This window comes from Coregonus clupeaformis, chromosome 10 (genome assembly GCF_020615455.1).
Source record: "Coregonus clupeaformis isolate EN_2021a chromosome 10, ASM2061545v1, whole genome shotgun sequence".
Lineage (NCBI taxonomy): Eukaryota > Metazoa > Chordata > Actinopteri > Salmoniformes > Salmonidae > Coregonus > Coregonus clupeaformis.
This window is the reverse complement of record NC_059201.1, coordinates 14,230,371-14,258,287: the sequence shown is the minus strand read 5'-3', so window position 1 is coordinate 14,258,287 and position 27,917 is coordinate 14,230,371. Positions and strand designations below refer to the sequence as shown.

The 27,917-nt window shown below is 43.2% G+C and overlaps 1 protein-coding gene across 1 annotated transcript; it reads left to right on the top strand.

Moving 5' to 3' along the window:
* Positions 1-2,880: 2,880 nt before the first annotated feature.
* On the top strand, positions 2,881-22,359 carry LOC121575789 (rho GTPase-activating protein 40). Its single transcript, XM_041889081.2, has 14 exons — positions 2,881-3,313; positions 4,138-4,406; positions 8,160-8,256; positions 8,528-8,691; positions 9,966-10,131; positions 10,436-10,527; positions 10,637-10,714; positions 10,853-11,012; positions 14,292-14,374; positions 14,993-15,298; positions 20,383-20,526; positions 20,681-20,829; positions 21,092-21,159; positions 21,847-22,359. Exons 1-14 carry the CDS (start codon positions 3,106-3,108, stop codon positions 21,960-21,962), a joined length of 2,100 nt encoding a protein of 699 aa, XP_041745015.1. The 5' UTR covers positions 2,881-3,105; the 3' UTR covers positions 21,963-22,359.
* Positions 22,360-27,917: the final 5,558 nt, after the last annotated feature.

Sequence of the window (27,917 nt, the reverse complement as noted above, 5' to 3'; positions counted from 1 at the left end):
TATGTTCTGTTTGTGTTCTATAACAGTTGTTTTATGTGTTCTATAACAGTTGTTTTATGTGTTCTATAACAGTTGTTTTATGTGTTCTATAACAGTTGTTATATGTGTTCTATAACACTGTTGTGATCTGATGGACTGAATCTTTCTATAGTCTGATAGAGAAATAGATGCTAAAATATTTGATCATAAGCATGGGGATTGTCCACGAGGTGAAAGAGTATTTTTGTGCATTCTGATTTTCTGTCTTTCTTTGGGAAACCTGGTTAAACAGCCTACTGTTGTCGATCTGTGAGCCTGGTCTGATATCAAGGGATTATCTGTTTATTTCCACATTGTTTTAAGGAGCTTTTTAAACAGGTCATAGAAATGGGCAACACCAGTCAGTCACCCTGCCCTGTATAGGACTAGGCTGGACCCATTTAGCATGTCAAAGGGCTGAGTAGATGGTTTTATCAATGGTCCTCATTGGTTAGGCTATCAAGAGGAGAAGTAGGAACATTTCCACCTCACTCTAACTGATTGCAAACAAAACTACAGGAAGCTACAGTACAAACTGTGAAACAAAACTACAGGAAGCTACAGTACTAACTTTGAAACAAAACTACAGGAAGCTACAGTACTAACTTTGAAACAAAACTACAGGAAGCTACAGTACTAACTGTGAAACAAAACTACAGGAAGCTACAGTACAAACTGTGAAACAAAACTACAGGAAGCTACAGTACAAACTGTGAAACAAAACTACAGGAAGCTACAGTACAAACTGTGAAACAAAACTACAGGAAGCTACAGTACAAACTGTGAAACAAAACTACAGGAAGCTATAACACAAACTGTGAAACAAAACTACAGGACGCTACAGTACAAACTGTGAAACAAAACTACAGGAAGCTACAGTACAAACTGTGAAACAAAACTACAGGAAGCTACATTACTAACTGTGAAACAAAACTACAGGAAGCTACAGTACAAACTGTGAAACAAAACTACAGGAAGATATAGCAAAACTGTGAAACAAAACTACAGGAAGCTACAGTACAAACAGTGAAAAAAAACTACAGGAAGCTATTGTACAAACTGTGAAAAGAAACTACAGGAAGCTACAGTACAAACTGTGAAACAAAACTACAGGAAGCTACAGTACAAACAGTGAAAAAAAACTACAGGAAGCTATTGTACAAACTGTGAAAAGAAACTACAGGAAGCTACAGTACAATCTGTGAAACAAAACTACAGGAAGCTACAGTACAAACTGTGAAAGGAAATCACAAAGAGAAATTCTGAGAGTAAACAAGACTGTAGCTTCCAACTGTTTTGGTGTTTGGAGTCATTGTGTCGCCTCTTAATGACAGCGGAGTCATTGAGTCGCCTCTTAATGACAGTGGAGTCATTGAGTCGCCTCTTAATGACAGCGGAGTCATTGTGTCGCCTCTTAATGACAGTGGAGTCATTGAGTCGCCTCTTAATGACAGCGGAGTCATTGTGTCGCCTCTTAATGACAGCGGAGTCATTGTGTCGCCTCTTAATGACAGCGGAGTCATTGAGTCACCTCTTATTGACAGCGGAGTCATTGAGTCGCCTCTTAATGACAGCGGAGTCATTGTGTCGCCTCTTAATGACAGTGGAGTCATTGAGTCGCCTCTTAATGACAGCGGAGTCATTGAGTCACCTCTTAATGACAGCGGAGTCATTGAGTCGCCTCTTAATGACAGCGGAGTCATTGTGTCGCCTCTTAATGACAGCGGAGTCATTGTGTCGCCTCTTAATGACAGCGGAGTCATTGAGTCGCCTCTTAATGACAGCGGAGTCATTGAGTCGCCTCTTAATGACAGCGGAGTCATTGTGTCGCCTCTTAATGACAGCGGAGTCATTGTGTCGCCTCTTAATGACAGCGGAGTCATTGAGTCGCCTCTTAATGACAGCGGAGTCATTGAGTCGCCTCTTAATGACAGCGGAGTCATTGAGTCACATCTTAATGACAGTGGAGTCATTGAGTCACCTCTTATTGACAGCGGAGTCATTGAGTCGCCTCTTAATGACAGCGGAGTCATTGTGTCGCCTCTTAATGACAGCGGAGTCATTGTGTCGCCTCTTAATGACAGCGGAGTCATTGTGTCGCCTCTTAATGACAGCGGAGTTATTGAGTCGCCTCTTAATGACAGCGGAGTCATTGTGTCGCCTCTTAATGACAGCGGAGTCATTGAGTCACCTCTTAATGACAGCGGAGTCATTGAGTCACCTCTTATTGACAGCGGAGTCATTGAGTCGCCTCTTAATGACAGCGGAGTCATTGTGTCGCCTCTTAATGACAGCGGAGTCATTGTGTCGCCTCTTAATGACAGCGGAGTCATTGAGTCGCCTCTTAATGACAGCGGAGTCATTGTGTCGCCTCTTAATGACAGCGGAGTCATTGTGTCGCCTCTTAATGACAGCGGAGTTATTGAGTCGCCTCTTAATGACAGCAGAGTTATTGAGTCGCCTCTTAATGACAGTGGAGTCATTGTGTCACCTCAGGCCTTGTGTCTCTGTGTCTCTGTTGATTGAGAATAATAACTACCTGCCTGTACGCTCTACACATGAACAGCAGACTGGAACTACTGCCACTATTATTAGTCAAGGGATTTATCTCTGAATCCTTGGGTTATTGGGGGATTGGGTTATTAGATTTTCTATGGAACTTTTGACTTGTCAAGGTATTAATTACGTAAATAGTGTGTTGAATATTATGCAACCACAATCATTGGATTATTTTCATCTAATTTTGATTTAAAGGAAACATGTGGCCTGGAGAAAGCTCGGTGGAAACAGCGCCACAGTGACATCTACTGGGCACACACAGTATCACGCCCCCGGGGCAGTATTATTGAGAACAATGGAAACCGGAGTCTTTGTGTTCGTCCAGTCCACGCTCTCCCTCTCCTCCCTCAGGCCCTGCCGCCTTCCCTCCCGCACTCCCTCCCTGCATCCCTCCTCCAGCTTTTGTCTCTCCATCTCTCTGGACTCTGGATCCCTCGTCTCTCTATTATTATCGTCTCTCCGTTTATCGTGGATGTTTTGTTGTTTCCTCGTGTCTGTCTGTTCGTCAGGAGCCCCAGTCCCTCCGAGATGAACGGTGAGCCCTGGGCCAGGCCAAGATACCAGGACCAAGCAGCAGCTGAACATTGTACAGCATCCCACCAGGAACAACAAGAGCACCCTGACAAACTGTGCCTGGACTCCTTCTGGAGCGAGGTGGAGACTATACGAAGCCAGGGCAGCGGATACACTGACCTTGACACTGACAGCGCCAGACGAGACTCCAGACACTCTGAAGGTAAGAACAGAGATAGAGGAGTAGTGTGTCAGTCAGTCGATTACCTGCATGAGCCTATTGTCTTAATGTAAATAGTGAGAATTGGTTGTTATTGGGTTGCCTGTTCTTTTTTGGCGAGTTGTGTTGCGTTGAACCATGTGTATGTGTGTGTGTTTGTGCTGTATGGAACCACAATATTATTTGCAATTTTGCAATAAGATCCAGTTTTAGTCATTACACAGACGGTACATATGCTATGCATGGAACTGCAGGTAATAGTATAATGTGAACAGTCACATGCACGTACAAAAGCGCGCGCGCACGCACACACTCATATACACACACACACACACACACAAACACACATACACGCATGCAGACGTGCACAAACACGCAGTATGTATAACAGGGTTATCCCCAAAGGATGTAGGAGCCCCACCTTGTGGACTTAGCTGTGCCACTATGTAAAACAATTCATATATATATATATTTTTTTTTTTACACACACACACTGTGAATTACACGGCCCTTATAACTATGGTCCCTGTTCTGTTGACCATTGAAAAAATGAAATTACCAGGATAATTCTAGGAAAAATACTGTGAGAAAGTATTTAAATATTAATGAAATTAAATAATTCATTTAATCACTGTGTCTGCTACTTTATTGGTTATCCTTTCAGGTGTTAAATCTCACAGCCCCTTCTGGCCCTCCCCCTAGACTGGTTCATCAGCACCACCTTGTTAAAATATCCTGGGGAGAACTCTGTATAGTCTCTGTGATGATGCTGTTATGTAATGACTAATAAGGGTTTACTTAAGTTGTATTGTGTTGTTGTTCCCCAGAGGGAGAGCAGGAGGAGCAGTGGCTGCAGGATGCCGGTCTCTCCACTCTGATCAGGCAGCAGAGGCAGAGACCAGACAGGGACAGAGACAGAGACGGTGAGGACCAGGATGTTGACCAGGCCATACTGCTGTCCACTCTGACCCGTACGCAGGCCGCTGCCGTCCAGAGGAGACTGGACTCCTACACGCTGTCCCTGAGGAAGAGGAACAAACCCCAGCCGCGTGACGTCAGGGACGTCTTCAGCTCATCACCGTCCTCTATTGCTCAGGTCAGACTGACTGCTGACACATTGTTTAGTACTGTCTTACTGTCAGACTGACTGCTGACACATTGTTTAGTAATGTCTTACTGTCCCACTGACTGCTGACACATTGTTTAGTACTGTCTTACTGTCCCACTGACTGCTGACACATTGTTTAGTAATGTCTTACTGTCCCACTGACTGCTGACACATTGTTTAGTAATGTCTTACTGTCAGACTGACTGCTGACACATTGTTTAGTAATGTCTTACTGTCCCACTGACTGCTGACACATTGTTTAGTACTGTCTTACTGTCCCACTGACTGCTGACACATTGTTTAGTAATGTCTTACTGTCCCACTGACTGCTGACACATTGTTTAGTAATGTCTTACTGTCCCACTGACTGCTGACACATTGTTTAGTACTGTCTTACTGTCCCACTGACTGCTGACACATTGTTTAGTAATGTCTTACTGTCAGACTGACTGCTGACACATTGTTTAGTAATGTCTTACTGTCCCACTGACTGCTGACACATTGTTTAGTAATGTCTTACTGTCCCACTGACTGCTGACACATTGTTTAGTAATGTCTTACTGTCCCACTGACTGCTGACACATTGTTTAGTAATGTCTTACTGTCCCACTGACTGCTGACACATTGTTTAGTACTGTCTTACTGTCCCACTGACTGCTGACACATTGTTTAGTAATGTCTTACTGTCCCACTGACTGCTGACACATTGTTTAGTAATGTCTTACTGTCCCACTGACTGCTGACACATTGTTTAGTACTGTCTTACTGTCCCACTGACTGCTGACACATTGTTTAGTAATGTCTTACTGTCCCACTGACTGCTGACACATTGTTTAGTAATGTCTTACTGTCCGACTGACTGCTGATACATTGTTTAGTAATGTCTTACTGTCCCACTGACTGCTGACACATTGTTTAGTACTGTCTTACTGTCCCACTGACTGCTGACACATTGTTTAGTAATGTCTTACTGTCCCACTGACTGCTGACACATTGTTTAGTAATGTCTTACTGTCCCACTGACTGCTGACACATTGTTTAGTAATGTCTTACTGTCCCACTGACTGCTGACACATTGTTTAGTAATGTCTTACTGTCCCACTGACTGCTGACACATTGTTTAGTAATGTCTTACTGGCCCACTGACTGCTGACACATTGTTTAGTAATGTCTTACTGTCCCACTGACTGCTGACACATTGTTTAGTAATGTCTTACTGTCCCACTGACTGCTGACACATTGTTTAGTACTGTCTTACTGTCCCACTGACTGCTGACACATTGTTTAGTAATGTCTTACTGTCCCACTGACTGCTGACACATTGTTTAGTAATGTCTTACTGTCCCACTGACTGCTGACACATTGTTTAGTAATGTCTTACTGTCAGACTGACTGCTGACACATTGTTTAGTAATGTCTTACTGTCCCACTGACTGCTGACACATTGTTTAGTAATGTCTTACTGTCCCACTGACTGCTGACACATTGTTTAGTAATGTCTTACTGTCCCACTGACTGCTGACACATTGTTTAGTAATGTCTTACTGTCCCACTGACTGCTGACACATTGTTTAGTAATGTCTTACTGTCCCACTGACTGCTGACACATTGTTTAGTACTGTCTTACTGTCCCACTGACTGCTGACACATTGTTTAGTACTGTCTTACTGTCCCACTGACTGCTGACACATTGTTTAGTACTGTCTTACTGTCCCACTGACTGCTGACACATTGTTTAGTAATGTCTTACTGTCCCACTGACTGCTGACACATTGTTTAGTAATGTCTTACGGTCAGACTGACTGCTGACACATTGTTTAGTACTGTCTTACTGTCAGACTGACTGCTGACACATTGTTTAGTACTGTCTTACTGTCCCACTGACTGCTGACACATTGTTTAGTAATGTCTTACTGTCCCACTGACTGCTGACACATTGTTTAGTACTGTCTTACTGTCCCACTGACTGCTGACACATTGTTTAGTAATGTCTTACTGTCCCACTGACTGCTGACACATTGTTTAGTACTGTCTTACTGTCCCACTGACTGCTGACACATTGTTTAGTAATGTCTTACTGTCAGACTGACTGCTGACACATTGTTTAGTACTGTCTTACTGTCAGACTGACTGCTGACACATTGTTTAGTAATGTCTTACTGTCCCACTGACTGCTGACACATTGATTAGTACTGTCTTACTGTCCCACTGACTGCTGACACATTGTTTAGTAATGTCTTACTGTCCCACTGACTGCTGACACATTGTTTAGTAATGTCTTACTGTCCCACTGACTGCTGACACATTGTTTAGTAATGTCTTACGGTCAGACTGACTGCTGACACATTGTTTAGTACTGTCTTACTGTCCCACTGACTGCTGACACATTGTTTAGTAATGTCTTACTGTCCCACTGACTGCTGACACATTGTTTAGTACTGTCTTACTGTCCCACTGACTGCTGACACATTGTTTAGTAATGTCTTACTGTCAGACTGACTGCTGACACATTGTTTAGTAATGTCTTACTGTCCGACTGACTGCTGACACATTGTTTAGTAATGTCTTACTGTCCCACTGACTGCTGACACATTGTTTAGTAATGTCTTACTGTCCCACTGACTGCTGACACATTGTTTAGTAATGTCTTACTGTCCCACTGACTGCTGACACATTGTTTAGTAATGTCTTACTGTCCCACTGACTGCTGACACATTGTTTAGTAATGTCTTACTGTCCCACTGACTGCTGACACATTGTTTAGTAATGTCTTACTGTCCCACTGACTGCTGACACATTGTTTAGTACTGTCTTACTGTCAGACTGACTGCTGACACATTGTTTAGTACTGTCTTACTGTCAGACTGACTGCTGACACATTGTTTAGTACTGTCTTACTGTCCCACTGACTGCTGACACATTGTTTAGTACTGTCTTACTGTCAGACTGACTGCTGACACATTGTTTAGTAATGTCTTACTGTCCCTGTTCTTCCTCAAGGAGCATTCTGTTGGATTTCCTTTTCATTACACATTGCTTCGTACTGTCTCTCTTCTTCTTAACGTTGCAATCAGTCCGTAGATGTTCTTTTTCCTGTGATAACAGGATGGATTTCCTGTTCATGCAGCTGAAACGAAACAAATACACACACATACAATTGTGTGTATGCTTTCAGCTCTTTGTTCTTTGATTTTACACCAGCTGAGTCAAGTACACATCCAATGAAAGGTTTACTTTAGGCCACACAGAGAACATCTTACAGAATCCCTTTGGTTAAATAAAATGAATGAATTCCTCTGGTGTCTATTCTCACTGGTGCTGGAGTTGTTACTGCCTCTGTGCCGTCTAGTTCTATAAAGAAAGTTGACCTATCAGTATAAAGGGAAATCACATGTAAAGGCCATTCTTTGTCCTCAGTGTCTCGGAGCTCCCGAGATGGAATAAAATATCTGTTTCTCTGATCCTATCAGTTATTTAACACTAAAAAACAATTATTCTCTCCGTGCTTCCATTCAGTCATCAGACACCATGAAGTGACGTGACACTGTAAAAAGACTCGCTGTTACTGTGCTCTAGCTTGTCCTACCTATTGGTGGACATGTTTGCTTGCTCTTTGGATTCTAGGACGAGTTACTGCAAAAGCACTTTGTGACAACTGCTGATGTAAAAAGGGCTTTATAAATCAATGTGATAGATTGATTGACATGTTTCTGATTGCTTCCTTCTCTTGTCTCCATGCAGACGCCTCTACCAGAGTCTCAAGGCCCTGAGTCTATAGAACCTAAAGCATCTCTACCAGATGACAGTATGGAGACCATCAACAAGACACCACTACAAGGTACCAGCTAGCTCTACATCTTTATTCCACATACACCTGACAGTGTACAATACGTTGACCATGTGTCTGTATGTGTGTGCATCCTCTCTTCTAATTGGTTCAGATGAATCCTGAACTCTCACTCCCCAGACCAGCTGGTCTAAGGTGAACTAAACTTAATGAGCGAACATTTACTTGTGTTTTACTACCTCAGATAGCTCCATTATGCTACCCATTATGACTGCTATGAGGGACACTATCATTAACACGTCAACCTGTTTTTGTTTGTCAGAGGTCAGCTTGGACCTGCAGAAGCAGCATGGAGGAGCCCCTAAAGAGGAGATTTTCATCACAGACGTGGCCTACTGCGAACAGGCGGCCATCTTGTTGAAACAGGCTAAGCTGCCTCAGATAAAGAAGAACAGCTGCAAGAGGAAGGAGGACGGCACACTGCCTGTAAGAGTCTCTCTCTCTCTCTCTCACTCGGTACATATGCTATGCATGGAACAAATCATCTCAGGCACTGTAAACTCAAAACAGAAAAACTCTCCTCCTACGCCAACTCAGACTGGGGCCCTGTACAGTAGGTTAGATAACAGTGTTAGGAACTCAGACTGGGGCCCTGTACAGTAGGTTAGATAACAGTGTTAGGAACTCAGACTGGGGCCCTGTACAGTAGGTTAGATAACAGTGTTAGGAACTCAGACTGGGGCCCTGTACAGTAGGTTAGATAACAGTGTTAGGAACTCAGACAGGGGCCCTGTACAGTAGGTTAGATAACAGTGTTAGGAACTCAGACTGGGGCCCTGTACAGTAGGTTAGATAACAGTGTTAGGAACTCAGACAGGGGCCCTGTACAGTAGGTTAGATAACATTGTTAGGAACTCAGACTGGGGCCCTGTACAGTAGGTTAGATAACAGTGTTAGGAACTCAGACAGGGGCCCTGTACAGTAGGTTAGATAACATTGTTAGGAACTCAGACAGGGGCCCTGTACAGTAGGTTAGATAACAGTGTTAGGAACTCAGACTGGGGCCCTGTACAGTAGGTTAGATAACAGTGTTAGGAACTCAGACTGGGGCCCTGTACAGTAGGTTAGATAACAGTGTTAGGAACTCAGACTGGGACCCTGTACAGTAGGTTAGATAACAGTGTTAGGAACTCAGACAGGGGCCCTGTACAGTAGGTTAGATAACAGTGTTAGGAACTCAGACTGGGGCCCTGTACAGTAGGTTAGATAACAGTGTTAGGAACTCAGACAGGGGCCCTGTACAGTAGGTTAGATAACAGTGTTAGGAACTCAGACAGGGGCCCTGTACAGTAGGTTAGATAACAGTGTTAGGAACTCAGACAGGGGCCCTGTACAGTAGGTTAGATAACAGTGTTAGGAACTCAGACTGGGGCCCTGTACAGTAGGTTAGATAACAGTGTTAGGAACTCAGACTGGGGCCCTGTACAGTAGGTTAGATAACAGTGTTAGGAACTCAGACAGGGGCCCTGTACAGTAGGTTAGATAACAGTGTTAGGAACTCAGACTGGGGCCCTGTACAGTAGGTTAGATAACAGTGTTAGGAACTCAGACTGGGGCCCTGTACAGTAGGGAGAGAGAGAAAGAGAGGGAGGAATAGTGTATAAAAATGTGTCCCACACTTGCACTTTGTATCCATTGCTATTGCTAATCCTCTCTCTCTCTCTCTCTTTCTATCTGTCTCCATCCCCCCTACCCTACAGAGGGTGATCTGCCCCCAGTGTCGTCTGGGTGTAACTCGTATCCAGGACCTGTCCAACCAGGACATGAAAAAGGTACGTCAGCTGGCCCTGATCGACATGACAGCGCTCTGTGACCTGCTGGAGCTCGACGTCAAACGACACAAGACCTGCAAGAGGAAGATCCCAGGTATGTGAACTCTCTAACACAACTCACACACACACAAACTGCGCGCCCAGTGTGTGTGTGTGTGGCCTTGCATGCTCCCCCTGCCTCTGCAGACAAACGCATGAGTCAAGCCCTGGGAGATGTGAAAAGTGTACAGGAGTTGACAGCTATACTAACCTTTCAGCCAGGCAGAAGCGGTTTACACTGCAACACCCACAACTTCTCTCTCTCTCTCCCTCCCTCCCTCTCTCTCTCTCTCTCTCTCTCTCTCTCTCTCTCTCTCTCTCTCTCTCTCTCTCTCTCTTCTTCTCTATTTTGATCACAGAGAGTGCCCTGTTTGGGGTTCCCCTGGCCACCCTGTTGGAGAATGATCAGAAAGTCAAGCCCACTGCTACCACTCCTCTCATCCTGCAGGCGGTAAGCTAAACAGTTAACATACTACTAACTTCTAGTGTCTATCTTGAAAACCAAGAGCATCATGGCCTGCATGAATGCTGCTGTTCTTATCTATATGTCTCTTCTACAGCTGCTGTGGTTCCTGGAGAAGAGGGGAGTAGACTCAGAGGGTATTCTGCGGGTTTCAGGCTCTCAGTCCAGAATCAAGGTGAGATATTTGTACATCACTTGTTTCTAATGAGTTTAGAAGTAGTATATGCACATCCAGTAACTTGCATGCGCCAGGGTACAAAATAATACAGTCATGAAAGAAAGATACCTGTACACTGTTTCTTCCTGGGATCAGAAGCTGCAGCGGGACCTGGAGCAGAACTTCTACTCTGGAGGGTTCAGCTGGGACGAGGTCAGTCCTAACGATGCTGCTGCCCTGTTGAAGAAGTTTATCAGAGAACTACCCTCTCCACTTCTCACCGCAGAGCACCTCAACACCTTCAGTGCTGCCAGGGGTGAGTATACACACAACCCATACACACAAACACTCCCCACTCCCCTACGTATTTATTTGGACAGTGAAGCTAACACTTTTAATGTGGCTCTATACTCCAGCATTTTGGATTTGAGATCAAATGTTTTATATGAGGCGACAGTGCAGAATGTCACCTTTTATTTGAGGGTATTTTCATACATACAGTTGAAGTCTGAAGTTTACATACACATGCTTCTTCAGTTCTGCCCACAAATGTTCTATAGGATTGAGGTCAGGGCTTTGTGATGGCCACTCCAATATCTTGACTTTGTTGTCCTTAAGCCATTTTGCCACAACTTTGGAAGTATGCTTGGGGTCATTATCCATTTGGAAGACCCATTTGCGACCAAGCTTTAACTTCCTGACTGATGTCTTGAGATGTTGCTTCAATATATCCACATAATTTTCCTTCCTCATGATGCCATCTATTTTGTGAAGTGCACCAGTCCCTCCTGCAGCAAAGCACCCCCACAGCATGATGCTGCCACCCCCGTGCTTCACGGTTGGGATGGTGTTCTTTGGCTTGCAAGCAACCCCCTTTTTCCTCCAAACATAACGATGGTCATTATGGCCAAACAGTTCTATTTTTGTTTCATCAGACCAGAGGACATTTCTCCAAAAAGTACGATCTTTGTCCCCATGTGCAGTTGCGAACCGTAGTCTGGCTTTTTTATGGCGGTTTTGGAGCAGTGGCTTCTTCTTTGCTGAGCGGCCTTTCAGGTTATGTCGATATAGGACTCGTTTTACTGTGGATATAGATACTTTTGTACCTGTTTCCTCCAGCATCTTCACAAGGTCCTTTGCTGTTGTTCTGGGATTGATTTGCACTTTTCACACCAAAGTACGTTCATCTCTAGGAGACAGAACGCGTCTCCTTCCTGAGCGGTATGACGGCTGCGTGGTCCCATGGTGTTTATACTTGCATACTATTGTTTGTACATATGAACGTGGTACCTTCAGGTGTTTGGAAATTGACTTGTGGAGGTCTACACATTTTTTAATGAGGTCTTGGCTGATTTCTTTTGATTTTCCCATGATGTCAAGCAAAGAGGCACAGAGTTTGAAAGTAGGCCTTGAAATACATCCACAGGTACACCTCCAATTGACTCAAATGATGTCAATTAGCCTATCAGAAGCTTCTAAAGCCATTACATAATTTTCTGGACCTTTCCAAGCTGTTTAAAGGCACAGTCAACTTAGTGTATGTAAACTTCTGACCCACTGGAATTGTGGTACAGTGAATTATAAGTGAAATAATCTGTCTGTAAACAATTGTTGGAAAAATGACTTGTGTCATGCACAAAGTAGATGTCCTAACCAACTTGCCAAAACCATGGTTTGTTAACAAGAAATTTGTGGAGTGGTTGAAAAACAAGTTTTAATGACTCCAACCTAAGTGTATGTAAACTTCCGACTTCAACTGTATCTGATTTACTGTTTGGAAATGAATGCACTTTATGTCCTGCATCTAGGCCACCCATTCGAAGGTGTCATGAGTATTTGGACAAATTCATTTATAATGTATTCAATTTAGTCAAAAGTGTATTATTTGGACCCATATTGCTAGCACGCAATGACTACATCAAGCTTGTGACTACAAGCTTGTTGGATGTATTTGTCGTTTGTTTTGGTTGTGTTTCGGATTATGATGTGCCCAATAGAAATTAATGGTAAATAATTTGTTTCATTTTGGAGTCACTTTTATTGTAAATAAGAATAGAATTATGGATAATCATGAATGAATCATGAATAATGATTAGTGAGAAAGTTACAGAGGCATAAATATCATACCCCCAATACATGCTAACTATTATTGGTAATGGTGCGAGGTTAGCATGTTTTGGGGGTATGATATTTGTGCATCTGTACATTTCTCACTCATTATTATTCACGATTCATTCAGGATTATCTGTAATCATGGAAGCATCCACATTAATGTAGAATTGTTTAGAAACATATTCTATTCTTATTTACAATAAGTGACTCCAAAATGACACAATACATTATTTACCATTCATTTCTATTGGGCCCTAAATAATGTGAAACACAACCAAAACAAAGAGCAAATGCATCCAACTAGTTTGTAGAGTCACAATCTTGATGTAGTCAATACATTTCTCCAAATACTTATGACTCCTTCAAATGGGGGGGGGACTAGATACATAAAGTGCATTCATTTCTAAATGGTAAAACAGATATATATGAAAATACCCTCAAATAAAAGGTGACATTCTGTACTGTCACCTCATATAAAACATTTGATCTCAAATCCAAAATGCTGGAGTATAGAGCCACATTAAATGTTTTAGCTTCACTGTCCAAATAAATACGTTGGGGAGTGTATATATTCAGGGGGGAGTGCCAAGTTTCCTCCAGACATGACGCTTGGCATTCAGGCCAAAGAGTTCAATCTTGGTTTCATCAGACCAGAGAATCTTGTTTCTCATGGTCTGAGAGTCTTTAGGTGCCTTTTGGCAATCTCCAAGCGGGCTGACATGTGCCTTTTACTGAGGAGTGGCTTCCGTCTGGCCACTCTACCATAAAGGCCTGATTGGTGGAGTGCTGCAGAGATTGTTGTCCTTCTGGAAGTTTCTCCCATCTCCACAGAGGAACTCTGGAGCTCTGTCAGAGTGACCATCAGTTTCTTGGTCACCTCCCTGACCAAGGCCCTTCTTCCCCGATTGCTCAGTTTGGCCGGGCGGCCAGCTCTAGGAAGAGTCTTGGTGGTTCCAAACTTCTTCCATTTAAGAATGATGGAGGCCACTGTGTTCTTGGGGACCTTCAATGCTACATAAATGTTTTGGTACCCTTCTCCAAACCTGTGCCACGACACAATCCTGACTCGGAGCTCTATGGACAATTCCTTCAACCTCATGGCTTGGTTTTTGCTCTGACATGCACTGTCAACTGTGGGACCTTATATAGACAGGTATGAGCCTTTCCAAATCATGTCCAATCAATTTAATTTACCACAGGTGGATTCCAATCAAGTTGTAGAAATATCTCAAGGATGATCAATGGAAACAGGATGCACCTGAGCTCAATTTCGAGTCTCACAGCAAAGGGTCTGAATACTTATGTAAATAAGGTATTTCTGTTAGGCGAATGATAAATCATTTTAAACCTAGTGGCTACCTGTCAGAGTCATTCGTCTCTACAGATCAGATCATGGTTGGGCTAAAGGAGAGGAAATGAGTGTGTGTTGGTCATTCATAGCCTGTTGTCTGTTCTGTCTTTCCCCCCCCCTCCTCCTCTACAGACATCCCTGAGCTGAAACAGAAGCTGCACGTTCTGAACCTCCTCATCCTCCTGCTACCTGAACCCAACAGGAACACACTCAAGGTATGTTGTGAGACTCCATATTATTCCATGACCACGAAGTAACCAGATGGCTTTAGCGATGCACTTCAAATCTCCACATCTTCTGTATAATAATATTACATCTTAAAACCTCCACACTTACAATCATGTAGGTGATGCATTAATGAGTCATATCTCTCTGACATAATACAATCTGTCAACTCCTCCACGTACTGTATGGCAGGAGGTATTGCATGAGAGGGCACTTTCAGCTTTCAGCACCTGGATGAGGTGTTCTGCTCGTATGTAACTGGCTCGTACTCTTGTTCACATAAGTGGAATAAATAATCGTATGACTACTTTAATACTTTCACATAACTAGATCACCTTTTAGATGACACATTATGGATGACTCCATGTGTCTGGTCTGATTAAACTTATCAGATCCTATGTTCCTCTGTTGCTGACACAACATAACGTTGTCAGAAAAACACTTTAGCCACCATCATCATTCAAGTCAACAATTTCAACCTTTGCGAAGACAAAACACTTTCATTGATGATAGAGGACTCACTGTAAAACAGGTCTCCTCTCCTCTCCTTTTAAAGCACATTTCTGTGGGAACAGACAATAAATACTTATCTTCTCTCCTCTCTTCAGGCTCTGTTGGAGTTCCTTTCTAAGGTAGTCTCCAGAGAGAGGAGGAACCGTATGAACCTGTGGGCAGTGTCCACCATCATGGCCCCCAACCTGTTCCTGTTCCTCCACAAGGCCGTACCCTCCCGCCTCACTGACGGGGGGCCAGGGGTGGAGAAAGGACATGCTGATAAGGCCCCCAACCTGTTCCTCCACAAGGCCGTTCCCTCCCACCTCACTGACGGGGGGCCAGGGGTGGAGAAAGGACATGCTGAGAAGGCTGCCGATATCATGAGGTTACTCATACGCTACCAGGACCTGCTCTGGACCGTAAGTAAAAACTTCAGGCTACCAACAATACTTTTCATGCAAGTATTTATTTACCCATAGAAACCTTAGAAGCTTGGTTGGGTTTGTGGCATAGCCGTGGGAAGAAGGGGTGCTGGGGGTTCAGCAGCATCCCCTGGTGGTAAGATTGTAAAACTACACGAGGGAGTTATTTCCTCCACAAGCCTTTTTCTCATGACAAATGAATAAAACTGTAAACACACTGGCTAGCTGGCACACTAGAGCCAGTAACACACTGGATAACTAAAACAGCTATGTCTTTCTCATTAATATCACAGTGGACCATTTACTCCCTTTTAAAAGGGTGCAATTTGCTTAATATTGGTAGTTGAGACATACAGTTAACAGCATTAGAAAGCTACAATTCTTCCTTTTGAACCATTAGCTACCTGCATTTGGCGGGTGTTGTCTTTTGCCCTGTGTTTGATTTGTGAGCTTAAACTTGATATGATGGGCAGCTTCTGTTAAACGTGAAACAATGTACTAGACTAATGAATATGATATTTGCCCTCATCAAAACAATGTTTCTGTTGCATATTTCAGTCTGGAGCCTGTCTAGGTTTAAGGGGGTTGTAACCTATTCTAAATGGCACACTAGGAGTTAGGGGGGTTATAACCTATTCTAAAAGACACACTAGGAGTTAGGGGGGTTGTAACCTATTCTAAATGGCACACTAGGAGTTAGGGGGGTTATAACCTATTCTAAATGGCACACTAGGAGTTAGGGGGGTTATAACCTATTCTAAATGGCACACTAGGAGTTAGGGGGGTTATAACCTATTCTAAATGGCACACTAGGAGTTAGGGGGGTTGTAACCTATTCTAAAAGACACACTAGGAGTTAGGGGGGTTATAACCTATTCTAAATGAAAAGTAGCAGTTAGGGGGGTTATAACCTATTCTAAAAGACACACTAGGAGTTAGGGGGGTTATAACCTATTCTAAAAGACACACTAGCAGTTAGGGGGGTTATAACCTATTCTAAAAGACACACTAGGAGTTAGGGGGGTTATAACCTATTCTAAAAGACACACTAGCAGATAGGGGGGTTGTAACCTATTCTAAAAGACACACTAGCAGTTGGGGGGGTTATAACCTATTATAAAAGACACACTAGGAGTTAGGGGGGTTATAACCTATTCTAAAAGAAACTAGGAGTTAGGGGGGTTATAACCTATTCTAAATGACACACTAGGAGTTAGGGGGGTTGTAACCTATAATAAATGAAAAGTAGCAGTTAGGGGGGTTATAACCTATTCTAAAAGACACACTATGAGTTAGGGGGGTTATAACCCATTCTAAATGAAAAGTAGCAGTTAGGGGGGTTATAACCTATTCTAAATTAAAAGTAGCAGTTAGGGGGATTGTAACCTATTCTAAAAGACACACTAGGAGTTAGGGGGGTTGTAACCTATAATAAATGAAAAGTAGCAGTTAGGGGGGGTTTATAACCTATTCTAAAAGACACACTAGGAGTTAGGGGGGTTATAACCCATTCTAAATGAAAAGTAGCAGTTAGGGGGGTTATAACCTATTCTAAATTAAAAGTAGCAGTTAGGGGGATTGTAACCTATTCTAAAAGACACACTAGGAGTTAGGGGGGTTATAACCTATTCTAAAAGACACACTAGGAGTTAGGGGGGTTATAACCTATTCTAAATTAAAAGTAGGAGTTAGGGGGGTTGTAACCTATTCTAAAAGACACACTAGGAGTTAGGGGGGTTATAACCTATTCTAAATGAAAAGTAGCAGTTAGGGGGGTTATAACCTATTCTAAAAGACACACTAGGAGGTAGGGGGGTTATAACCTATTCTAAAATACACACTAGGAGTTAGGGGGGTTATAACCTATTCTAAAAGACACACTAGCAGTTAGGGGGGTTATAACCTATTCTAAAAGACACACTAGGAGTTAGGGGGGTTATAACCTATTCTAAAAGACACACTAGCAGTTAGGGGGGTTATAACCTATTCTAAAAGACACACTAGGAGTTAGGGGGGTTATAACCTATTCTAAATGAAAAGTAGCAGTTAGGGGGGTTATAACCTATTCTAAAAGACACACTAGGAGTTAGGGGGGTTATAACCTATTCTAAAAGACACACTAGGAGTTAGGGGGGTTATAACCTATTCTAAAAGACACTAGGAGTTAGGGGGGTTATAACCTATTCTAAATGACACACTAGGAGTTAGGGGGGTTGTAACCTATAATAAATGAAAAGTAGCAGTTAGGGGGGTTATAACCTATTCTAAAAGACACACTAGGAGTTAGGGGGGTTATAACCTATTCTAAATGACACACTAGGAGTTAGGGGGGTTATAACCTATTCTAAAAGACACACTAGGAGTTAGGGGGGTTATAACCTATTCTAAAAGACACACTAGCAGTTAGGGGGGTTATAACCTATTCTAAAAGACACACTAGGAGTTAGGGGGGTTATAACCTATTCTAAATTAAAAGTAGCAGTTAGGGGGGTTATAACCTATTCTAAAAGACACTAGGAGTTAGGGGGGTTATAACATATTCTAAAGACACACTAGGAGTTAGGGGGTTTATAACCTATTCTAAATGAAAAGTAGCAGTTAGGGGGGTTATAACCTATTCTAAAAGACACTAGGAGTTAGGGGGGTTGTAACCTATTCTAAAAGACACACTAGGAGTTAGGGGGGTTATAACCTATTCTAAAAGACACACTAGGAGTTAGGGGGGTTATAACCTATTCTAAAAGACACACTAGGAGTTAGGGGGGTTATAACCTATTCTAAAAGACACACTAGCAGTTAGGGGGGTTATAACCTATTCTAAAAGACACACTAGGAGTTAGGGGGGTTATAACCTATTCTAAATTAAAAGTAGCAGTTAGGGGGATTATAACCTATTCTAAAAGACACTAGGAGTTAGGGGGGTTATAACATATTCTAAAGACACACTAGGAGTTAGGGGGGTTATAACCTATTCTAAATGAAAAGTAGCAGTTAGGGGGGTTATAACCTATTCTAAAAGACACTAGGAGTTAGGGGGGTTGTAACCTATTCTAAAAGACACACTAGGAGTTAGGGGGGTTATAACCTATTCTAAAAGACACACTAGGAGTTAGGGGGGTTATAACCTATTCTAAATTACACACTAGCAGTTAGGGGGGTTATAACCTATTCTAAAAGACACACTAGGAGTTAGGTGGGTTATAACCTATTCTAAATGAAAAGTAGCAGTTAGGGGGGTTATAACCTATTCTAAAAGACACTAGGAGTTAGGGGGGTTATAACCTATTCTAAAAGACACACTAGGAGTTAGGGGGTTTATAACCTATTCTAAATGACACACTAGGAGTTAGGGGGGTTGTAACCTATAATAAATGAAAAGTAGCAGCTAGGGGGGTTATAACCTATTCTAAAAGACACACTAGGAGTTAGGGGGGTTATAACCTATTCTAAAAGACACACTAGGAGTTAGGGGGGGTTGTAACCTATTCTAAAAGACACACTAGGAGTTAGGGGGGTTATAACCTATTCTAAAAGACACACTAGGAGTTAGGGGGGTTATAACCTATTCTAGATTACACACTAGCAGTTAGGGGGGTTATAACCTATTCTAAATTACACACTAGCAGTTAGGGGGGTTATAACCTATTATAAATGACACACTAGGAGTTAGGGGGGTCGTAACCTATTCTAAAAGACACACTAGGAGTTAGGGGGGTTATAACCCATTCTAAATGACACACTAGCAGTTAGGGGGGTTATAACCTATTATAAATGACACACTAGGAGTTAGGGGGGTTATAACCTATTCTAAAAGACACACTAGGAGTTAGGGGGGTTATAACCCATTCTAAATGACACACTAGCAGTTAGGGGGGTTATAACCTATTCTAAAAGACACACTAGGAGTTAGGGGGTTATAACCTATTATAAATGACACACTAGCAGTTAGGGGGTTACCTTTATAAATGACACACTAGCAGTTAGGGGGGTTATAACCAATTCTAAAAGACACACTAGGAGTTAGGGGGGTTGTAACCTATTCTAAAAGACACACTAGGAGTTAGGGGGGTTATAACCTATTCTAAAAGACACACTAGGAGTTAGGGGGGTTATAACCTATTCTAAATTAAAAGTAGCAGTTAGGGGGATTATAACCTATTCTAAAAGACACTAGGAGTTAGGGGGGTTATAACCTATTCTAAAAGACACACTAGGAGTTAGGGGGGTTATAACCTATTCTAGATTACACACTAGCAGTTAGGGGGGTTATAACCTATTCTAAAAGACACCAGGAGTTAGGGGGGTTATAACCCATTCTAAATGACACACTAGCAGTTAGGGGGGTTATAACCTATTATAAATGACACACTAGGAGTTAGGGGGGTTATAACCTATTCTAAAAGACACACTAGGAGTTAGGGGGGTTATAACCCATTCTAAATGACACACTAGGAGTTAGGGTGTTTATAACCTATTCTAAAAGACACACTAGGAGTTAGGGGGGTTATAACCCATTCTAAATGACACACTAGGAGTTAGGGGGGTTATAACCTATTCTAAATGACACACTAGCAGTTCGCAAAAAAAGCCTAAAATAGACGAGATGCATCTATTATTCCAAAACTGCAGCTCGTGTTTGGAACATTTATTTCCCTACTTTAATCAACCAGTCCATTTTGAATTTAAAGATAAAGCTGTCGTGATTTGGAAAGGAGTGTAGCTTGTCCTGTTTGTGTATCCCATCAGTTAGATGTGTTTTTAGAGGCAGTCATTTCTGTAGGCCTAATGGGAGCTTGGGTGCCTGGCAGCGGTCAGATAGCTAGCCTAACGTAAGGAAAAGAGAGAAGAGCCAACCCCACACCGAGGTCAGCACCCCCTGCCCCAAAACAGCTTCCCTTCACTAATCTACCACCAACACTTAATGCCATTTGCACAGCTTCTCTCTCTTACCGTTTACTCATCAGACAACCTATAGTGTGTACACAAGGTTAAGTCAAAAATGATGTACTCATGTAAAGGTTAACAACAACAAAATTATTGAAACGACAAGTGAATGAATGAAATCTCTTCCTCCATGGCAGATCCCTAACTTCCTGATGAGCCAGGTGCGTAAGCTGAACGAGAACAGTAACCGGAGGTACCAGTTCTACGACCGCCGCATCAAGAACCTGCTGAGGAAAATTCACCAGGACAGCAAGGATAAACCTGACAAGAACTCCTCCGAGGTAGTTTTTTCTTCTTCTAGAAACTACTAATACTGTTGTAACTTGCACTTACACTCGCACTTATTTTCTCTCACTGGCTCTCATTTAGCAGCTATTATGATAGCATCTATTTCTCTCTCCTCTCCCCCCTTTCCCTCCTCTCTTCCCCCATCAGCCATGTCGTACAGTAAAGATCCAGGTGGGAGAACTGATGAGCAGCACCATGGAGGTCAAGGTCAACATAAATTCCAGAGCATCAGACCTGCTGGCTCAGTTCCACAGGCACCTCTACAGCTCTGACAACGCCAAGCGCCTGCTCAAGAGGTACAGGACACTACAATCAATGAAACAATCAAATGCCTTTAGTATAAAGTATTTTTGTCCTAAGTACAGTTTTTCCTGACTACGTCAGCTAACCAGGGAAAACTCTGTCCTACTGGTGACCTCTAAGCACACAGCAAAACCGCTGCATAGAAAACCTTGCTTCAGAAATACTACATTGACATTTCACTGAGCAGAAATTGAGAATACTGAAGTTGACCGAATCCATTGAATGAATAACAAGCCTGTCTGTTCTTTATCACAGGAACGGTTTGGTAAATGATTTGGGATCCTACCCGGACTGTGCCATATATGAAGTGGGAGGAAATATCGGTAGGTACCACATCACAAGCCTCCACCCCATATCTAGACGATCTACCAGACCTGGGTTCAAATACTATTTGAAATCTTTCATATACTTGGAGTGTTTGTTTTCCTTCCATTCTTTCTAATGCTATTTAATTGCAACAGGCAAGTTCAATCAAGCACAGTTAAATAAATGATTTCAAATAGCCTTTGAATCCATGTTTGCTATCTACTCAGGCTGAGAGCCACATTAGAAGGTTACATGAGTGACTCTGACATGTGCATGTCTTTCTGCTGATTGAACTGATTACGCTGGCCAGGCCTTACGCAATGAACTGGAGAGAGAGGGGGGATAGAGAGGGGTAGAAAGAGGGGGTGTGGGTGAGAGAGAGAGAGAGAGAGAGAGAGAGAGAGCCAACGGTGTGCATCTGCAGTTATCGGAGCAGACAAATGCTTCCACATGTAGCTACTTCACTGTTATGTACTGGACTGTGCTCTCACAGACCCAATCATTCACCCACCACTCATAATGTATGTGCATTCACGGACCAAAAACAAGGCAGAGTTTCAGTTTTTCCTTTCAAACTGTTTTCAACATCTCTCTTGCAGGAGAGATTTTAGCTGAATGAGAATAACCTGTATAAAAACGTGTTAATTACAAAATCTGTCCCTCAGTGTTGACTCTGCCTTGTGTTGTTCTGTTCTGTCCCGTAGGTGAGCACTGCCTGGACCCAGAGACCCATCTCCTGGACCTGTACAACAACAACCCCAGTGGAGAGTGGGTCATCAAACAGAAACCACTGGCCACCAGTAGGGGACTGCAGATATAAGACAGCCGCAGGAGGAGGGAGAGACCAGCAGGGGGCTTCAAGAGCCAACCAGAGGAGGAGGGAGACCAGGAGAAGTCGAGGAGAGGAGGAAGCTGCCACCACAAACCACCTCGAGACTGAACCCTCTCTCTGACCAATGAGACCAGACTAGGAGAAGCAAAACAGAGAGAGACAGAGAGCTACTGCTGAAAACACCATCAGATGGAGGAGTGGCTGAGGTCGTATTTGAGGCTGCTTCTTGGCTTGTCAGCTAAGCTCTCAGGCTCTCAGCCTATCACCTCCCAGCGTCCGCAGAAGCCCAGATGGGGATCTGATGCAGCCGCCACCGAGTCTCTCTCTCTCTCTTTCTTTCTTTCTTTCTTTCTTTCTTTCTTTCTTTCTTTCTTTCTTTCTTTCTTTCTCTTTCTTTCTTTCTTTCTTTCTTTCTTTCTTTCTTTCTTTCTTTCTTTCTTTCTTTCTTTCTTTCTTTCTTTCTTTCTCTCCCACTCTGTCTCTCTCTCTCTCTCCATTCCTTCTGCTCAGGCCATTTGATCATAAAGGAATTAGAGAGGAACATAAACAGTATATCTCTTTTCCTTGTTTGTCTATTTCCTTTATGTCACACAGAGGGACAGTCAGGTACTCTGATGAACTGTCCTGTCCCCTGTGTGGGACTCTTTGGGCCCTGTCCCTGACAAGCCCCATGTCCTGTCCCCTGTGTGTGACTCTTTGGGCCCTGTCCCTGACAAGCCCCATGTCCTGTCCCCTGTGTGGGACTCTTTGGGCCCTGTCCCTGACAAGCCCCATGTCCTGTCCCCTGTGTGGGAATCTTTGGGCCCTGTCTCTGACAAGCCCCATGTCCTGTCCCCTGTGTGGGAATCTTTGGGCCCTGTCTCTGACAAGCCCCATGTCCTGTCCCCTGTGTGTGACTCTTTGGGCCCTGTCCCTGACAAGCCCCATGTCCTGTCCCCTGTGTGTGACTCTTTGGGCCCTGTCCCTGACAAGCCCCATGTCCTGTCCCCTGTGTGTGACTCTTTGGGCCCTGTCCCTGACAAGCCCCATGTCCTGTCCCCCTGTGTGTGACTCTTTGGGCCCTGTCCCTGACAAGCCCCATGTCCTGTCCCCTGTGTGGGACTCTTTGGGCCCTGTCCCTGACAAGCCCCATGTCCTGTCCCCTGTGTGTGACTCTTTGGGCCCTGTCCCTGACAAGCCCCATGTCCTGTCCCCTGTGTGTGACTCTTTGGGCCCTGTCCCTGACAAGCCCCATGTCCTGTCCCCTGTGTGGGACTCTTTGGGCCCTGTCCCTGACAAGCCCCATGTCCTGTCCCCTGTGTGTGACTCTTTGGGCCCTGTCCCTGACAAGCCCCATGTCCTGTCCCCTGTGTGTGACTCTTTGCCTCTGATGGCTCTATAAGAGCCCCTAAACACAGGGGACAGAGGGCATAGTTCTCTCTAAGGGTTCAAAGGTCAATCTCTAAGACATGATTATTGTACATCTAAAGGGAATTGTTGTTTAAGACAGATAGTGAAGCTGGACTTCAACCTTTCTGTTTGTTTTTTGTTTTTGAAGGATTTTATTAAGTATTGAATATCATGATGGATTGACTATCTATAATTGATTGGGTGTGTCTGTATGTACATGTATGTAGTCATGAATGTTCTCATTTGAAATGGTTCAATAGGTGTTTCTGATAGTAACGTAACAGTCATGTAAGCTCATCCAATCTTTTTGGGGACTTTTTTCAGACAGTGTTCTTATTCTTGTAAATGTTTTGATCGGTTGTATTTTGATGCGCTTCTGCATCCTTCTTTCTGTAGTCTTATTACCCATTTGTCATCCCTTCTTTAGAATACACTTCTATATGAAATCTATGAATAGTGTTTACACGTTTTGAAGAAGCTTCGACATTGCACCATCAATCACATCAATGTAAAGTACACACATTTTCTACATGACAACCTATCATGAATTTACACATCTACAACCTACCATGAATGTATGCTACTCTTCTGATGACACTCAGCCGTTAGAGATGCAACCAAAACCACATGTATTTACACATCTACAACCTACCATGAATGTATATTTAGCTACTAGTGTTCTCAGAAGTGACAACAAGAATGCAACAAACTGCATAGATCTCATCTCAGTCACACCAGTCATTGTTCAATACAGAGTCAGAGCCCCAGTCTCCTGTTCTATTGTTCATTACAGAGTCAGAGCCCCAGCCTCCTGTTCTATTGTTCAGTACAGAGTCAGAGCCCCAGTCTCCTGTTCTATTGTTCAGTACAGAGTCAGAGCCCCAGCCTCCTGTTCTATTGTTCAGTACAGAGTCAGAGCCCCAGCCTCCTGTTCTATTGTTCATTACAGAGTCAGAGCCCCAGCCTCCTGTTCTATTGTTCAGTACAGAGTCAGAGCCCCAGCCTCCTGTTCTATTGTTCAGTACAGAGTCAGAGCCCCAGTCTCCTGTTCTATTGTTCAGTACAGAGTCAGAGCCCCAGCCTCCTGTTCTATTGTTCAGTACAGAGTCAGAGCCCCAGCCTCATGTTCTATTGTTCAGTACAGAGTCAGAGCCCCAGCCTCCTGTTCTATTGTTCAGTACAGAGTCAGAGCCCCAGCCTCCTGTTCTATTGTTCATTACAGAGTCAGAGCCCCAGCCTCCTGTTCTATTGTTCAGTACAGAGTCAGAGCCCCAGCCTCCTGTTCTATTGTTCAGTACAGAGTCAGAGCCCCAGCCTCCTGTTCTATTGTTCATTACAGAGTCAGAGCCCCAGCCTCCTGTTCTATTGTTCATTACAGAGTCAGAGCCCCAGCCTCCTGTTCTATTGTTCAGTACAGAGTCAGAGCCCCAGCCTCCTGTTCTATTGTTCAGTACAGAGTCAGAGCCCCAGCCTCCTGTTCTATTGTTCAGTACAGAGTCAGAGCCCCAGCCTCCTGTTCTATTGTTCAGTACAGAGTCAGAGCCCCAGCCTCCTGTTCTATTGTTCAGTACAGAGTCAGAGCCCCAGCCTCCTGTTCTATTGTTCAGTACAGAGTCAGAGCCCCAGCCTCCTGTTCTATTGTTCAGTACAGAGTCAGAGCCCCAGCCTCCTGTTCTATTGTTCAGTACAGAGTCAGAGCCCCAGCCTCCTGTTCTTTTGTTCAGCCATTTTAGGGGAGAGAACCGAGCAGCAGTATAACAACACCCAGCATCCATCACACGGTGCAATTACCTGTCTGTCACACAACCTACTGATGCATCAGCACGGTGTATTGGTTCATGTATTGGTTCATGCATTGGTTCATGCATTGGTTCATGCATTGGTTCATCCATTGGTTCATGTATTGGTTCATCCATTGGTTCATGTATTAGTTAATGTATTGGTTCATGAATTGGTTCATGCATTTGTTCATGTATTGGTTCATGTATTGGTTCATCCATTGGTTCATGTATTGGTTCATGCATTGGTTCATGTATTGGTTCATGTATTGGTTCATGCATTGGTTCATGCAGTCCATTAACATCACCACAGAGGAGTTATTCTGGTTGATAAAGAGGAGGGTAATACATGGGTGTTATATGGATGTTATTATCTGTGTGTGTGTGTGCTTCATTACACAAGCCCAATTGGGTTGAGTCCTGAGTCCACGGCACAGTTCAGTGCCCCGGCACAAAGCACTGATAGAACACACACACACAAACACACACACACACACACACACACACACACACACACAAAGCCTTCTGCTGACGTTAATCAGTGGAACTAGGTCACCTCTAAAGCTCTGCTCTTCCTCAGGGGAAGTAGTGACACCACACACCCCAGATTCACGGGCAGCTATTGTATGTATTCACACACAAACACACATGTACACACACATGCGTATGCGCGCAAACACACAGGCATTTAGCATGCACACGCACACACACGCAAACAGCTGACCAATAACCTGGGCCCCATGTACAGCATGTGGAGAACTGACATGTTGGAATGTTCAGTGTTCTCTGTCTTCTACTGTAGGACGTAACGTAAGCCACGCCCTTTAAACTGAGTAATAAACAGAATTGTGTGTCAAGATCTAAGAACATGAGGAGTTAGAAACCTAGAACACGTTATTCTACATTTACATCATTTAGCAGACGCTCTTATCCAGAGAGACTTACAGTTAGTGAGTGCATACATTTTCATACTGGCCCCCCCCGTGGGAATCGAACCCACAACCCTGGCGTTGCAAGCGCCATGCTCTACCAACTGAGCTACACGGGGCTAGTGTAGCCCAGTTATTCTACTGTAATAACCTGAGTAAACTCATCTTCTGAATGTCTTCAATGAGTGGACTTTACTTTGATATAATCTACTCACTATCAGATGCTACTTTAATGCTCTCAAAAACACATTTACCCTACTGTAGGTTACAATGGTAGTTCTGTAAATACGGTTTAGGCCCAAAACCCTATATGGAATTACTGCATGCAGTAGAACTATTTGTACGGTTTACAAAAGCTATGATTTTCTACTCTTGTCAAGTGAAAGTAATTTAAGTAGGCCTGGTGCAAATATATTTTGTAAAAAATAAAAATAAAAAAAATAAAGATTTGTCAATAAATGTGAAAACAATAATTGTAAACTGTGTTGTGTTATTTCACAATTATTGAATTTACAGAAAGACTATGGAAAGACTATGGGAGCACGGGTGTACACACAAAACAACAACAACCAGAGCATCTATGTGTGAGTAATGGTGATCGGAGTGGCCTAATCAATTGATAGATGAACCTTTATAATGGTGTAGTAGACGGTTCTGTGTGTTCCCTGATTAAATGCATTAGCCCCTGGAAAACTAGTCTTAACTAACTAGCTCATCAACTGAGAATATTCCAGTCCTGGACTAAGAATCTATTTATTCCAACACTAGGCTTAATATACATTGAGCTCCAGAAGTATTGCATATGCGTCCAACAAATGTGTAAAGTCACAAGCTTGATGTAGTCATTGCGTGCTATGAATATGGGACCGAATACTTACCTTTTTACTACTTTTATACACATACAAGTGGTCCATATACAAAAAGTGCTGTAATTTCTCAAATGGCATAGTCATTGTATCATTTCAAAACCAAAGTGCTGGAGTACAGAGACGATAAAACACAGAACGTGTCACTGTCCCAATACTATTGGAACTCACTGTGTTCAGAAAGACAACCCACAATGTAAGAACATGTCTTTAAAATTCAAGTAAATGATCTATTTCAGAGAAGCAACATGTTCAGTGTGGATTACCCAGGCTGCTACAGCCTGATCTGCAGCCTGCTCCTAGTAATACAGCCTTACTAAACCTCCGACACTGAAAAGGCCTCCTGCTGCCACGTCTAAATTATTGTAATCAGAGGATACATGGAAATCAGCTGTATTGTATAGAGGTGATTGAAGAAACGCCCTAACCCCAAACCCTCTACCCCCGACTCTCTAACTCACAACCCCCTACACACTACTCTCTCCACCAATCACAGTTCTGTGTCTTCCTCATTCAAGGGGCAATCATGACATGCACTTACAATCCTCACTTTCTCTGTCTTTCTCTGTCTGTACTCCATGGCCAAACTGGCCTCTGATTTGTGCTGGACCACATGTCCTTTATAGCATTATAAAGGACAACTTTCAATAACAATTTATGATAATGACACTCAAATACAGAAGTTAAAAAAATATATTTTTTAAAGGAAAAAATACACTTAATGAAAAATACATTGACTCACTACACTGCACAGCTAATACACCGTGTTCCTCTCTTTCACTACGCTACACAGCGAATACACTGTGTTCCTCTCTTTCACTACGCTACACAGCGAATACACTGTGTTCCTCTCTTTCACTACGCTGCACAGCAAATACACTGTGTTCCTCTCTTTCACTACGCTGCACAGCGAATACACTGTGTTCCTCTCTTTCACTACGCTGCACAGCTAATACACTGTGTTCCTCTCTTTCACTACGC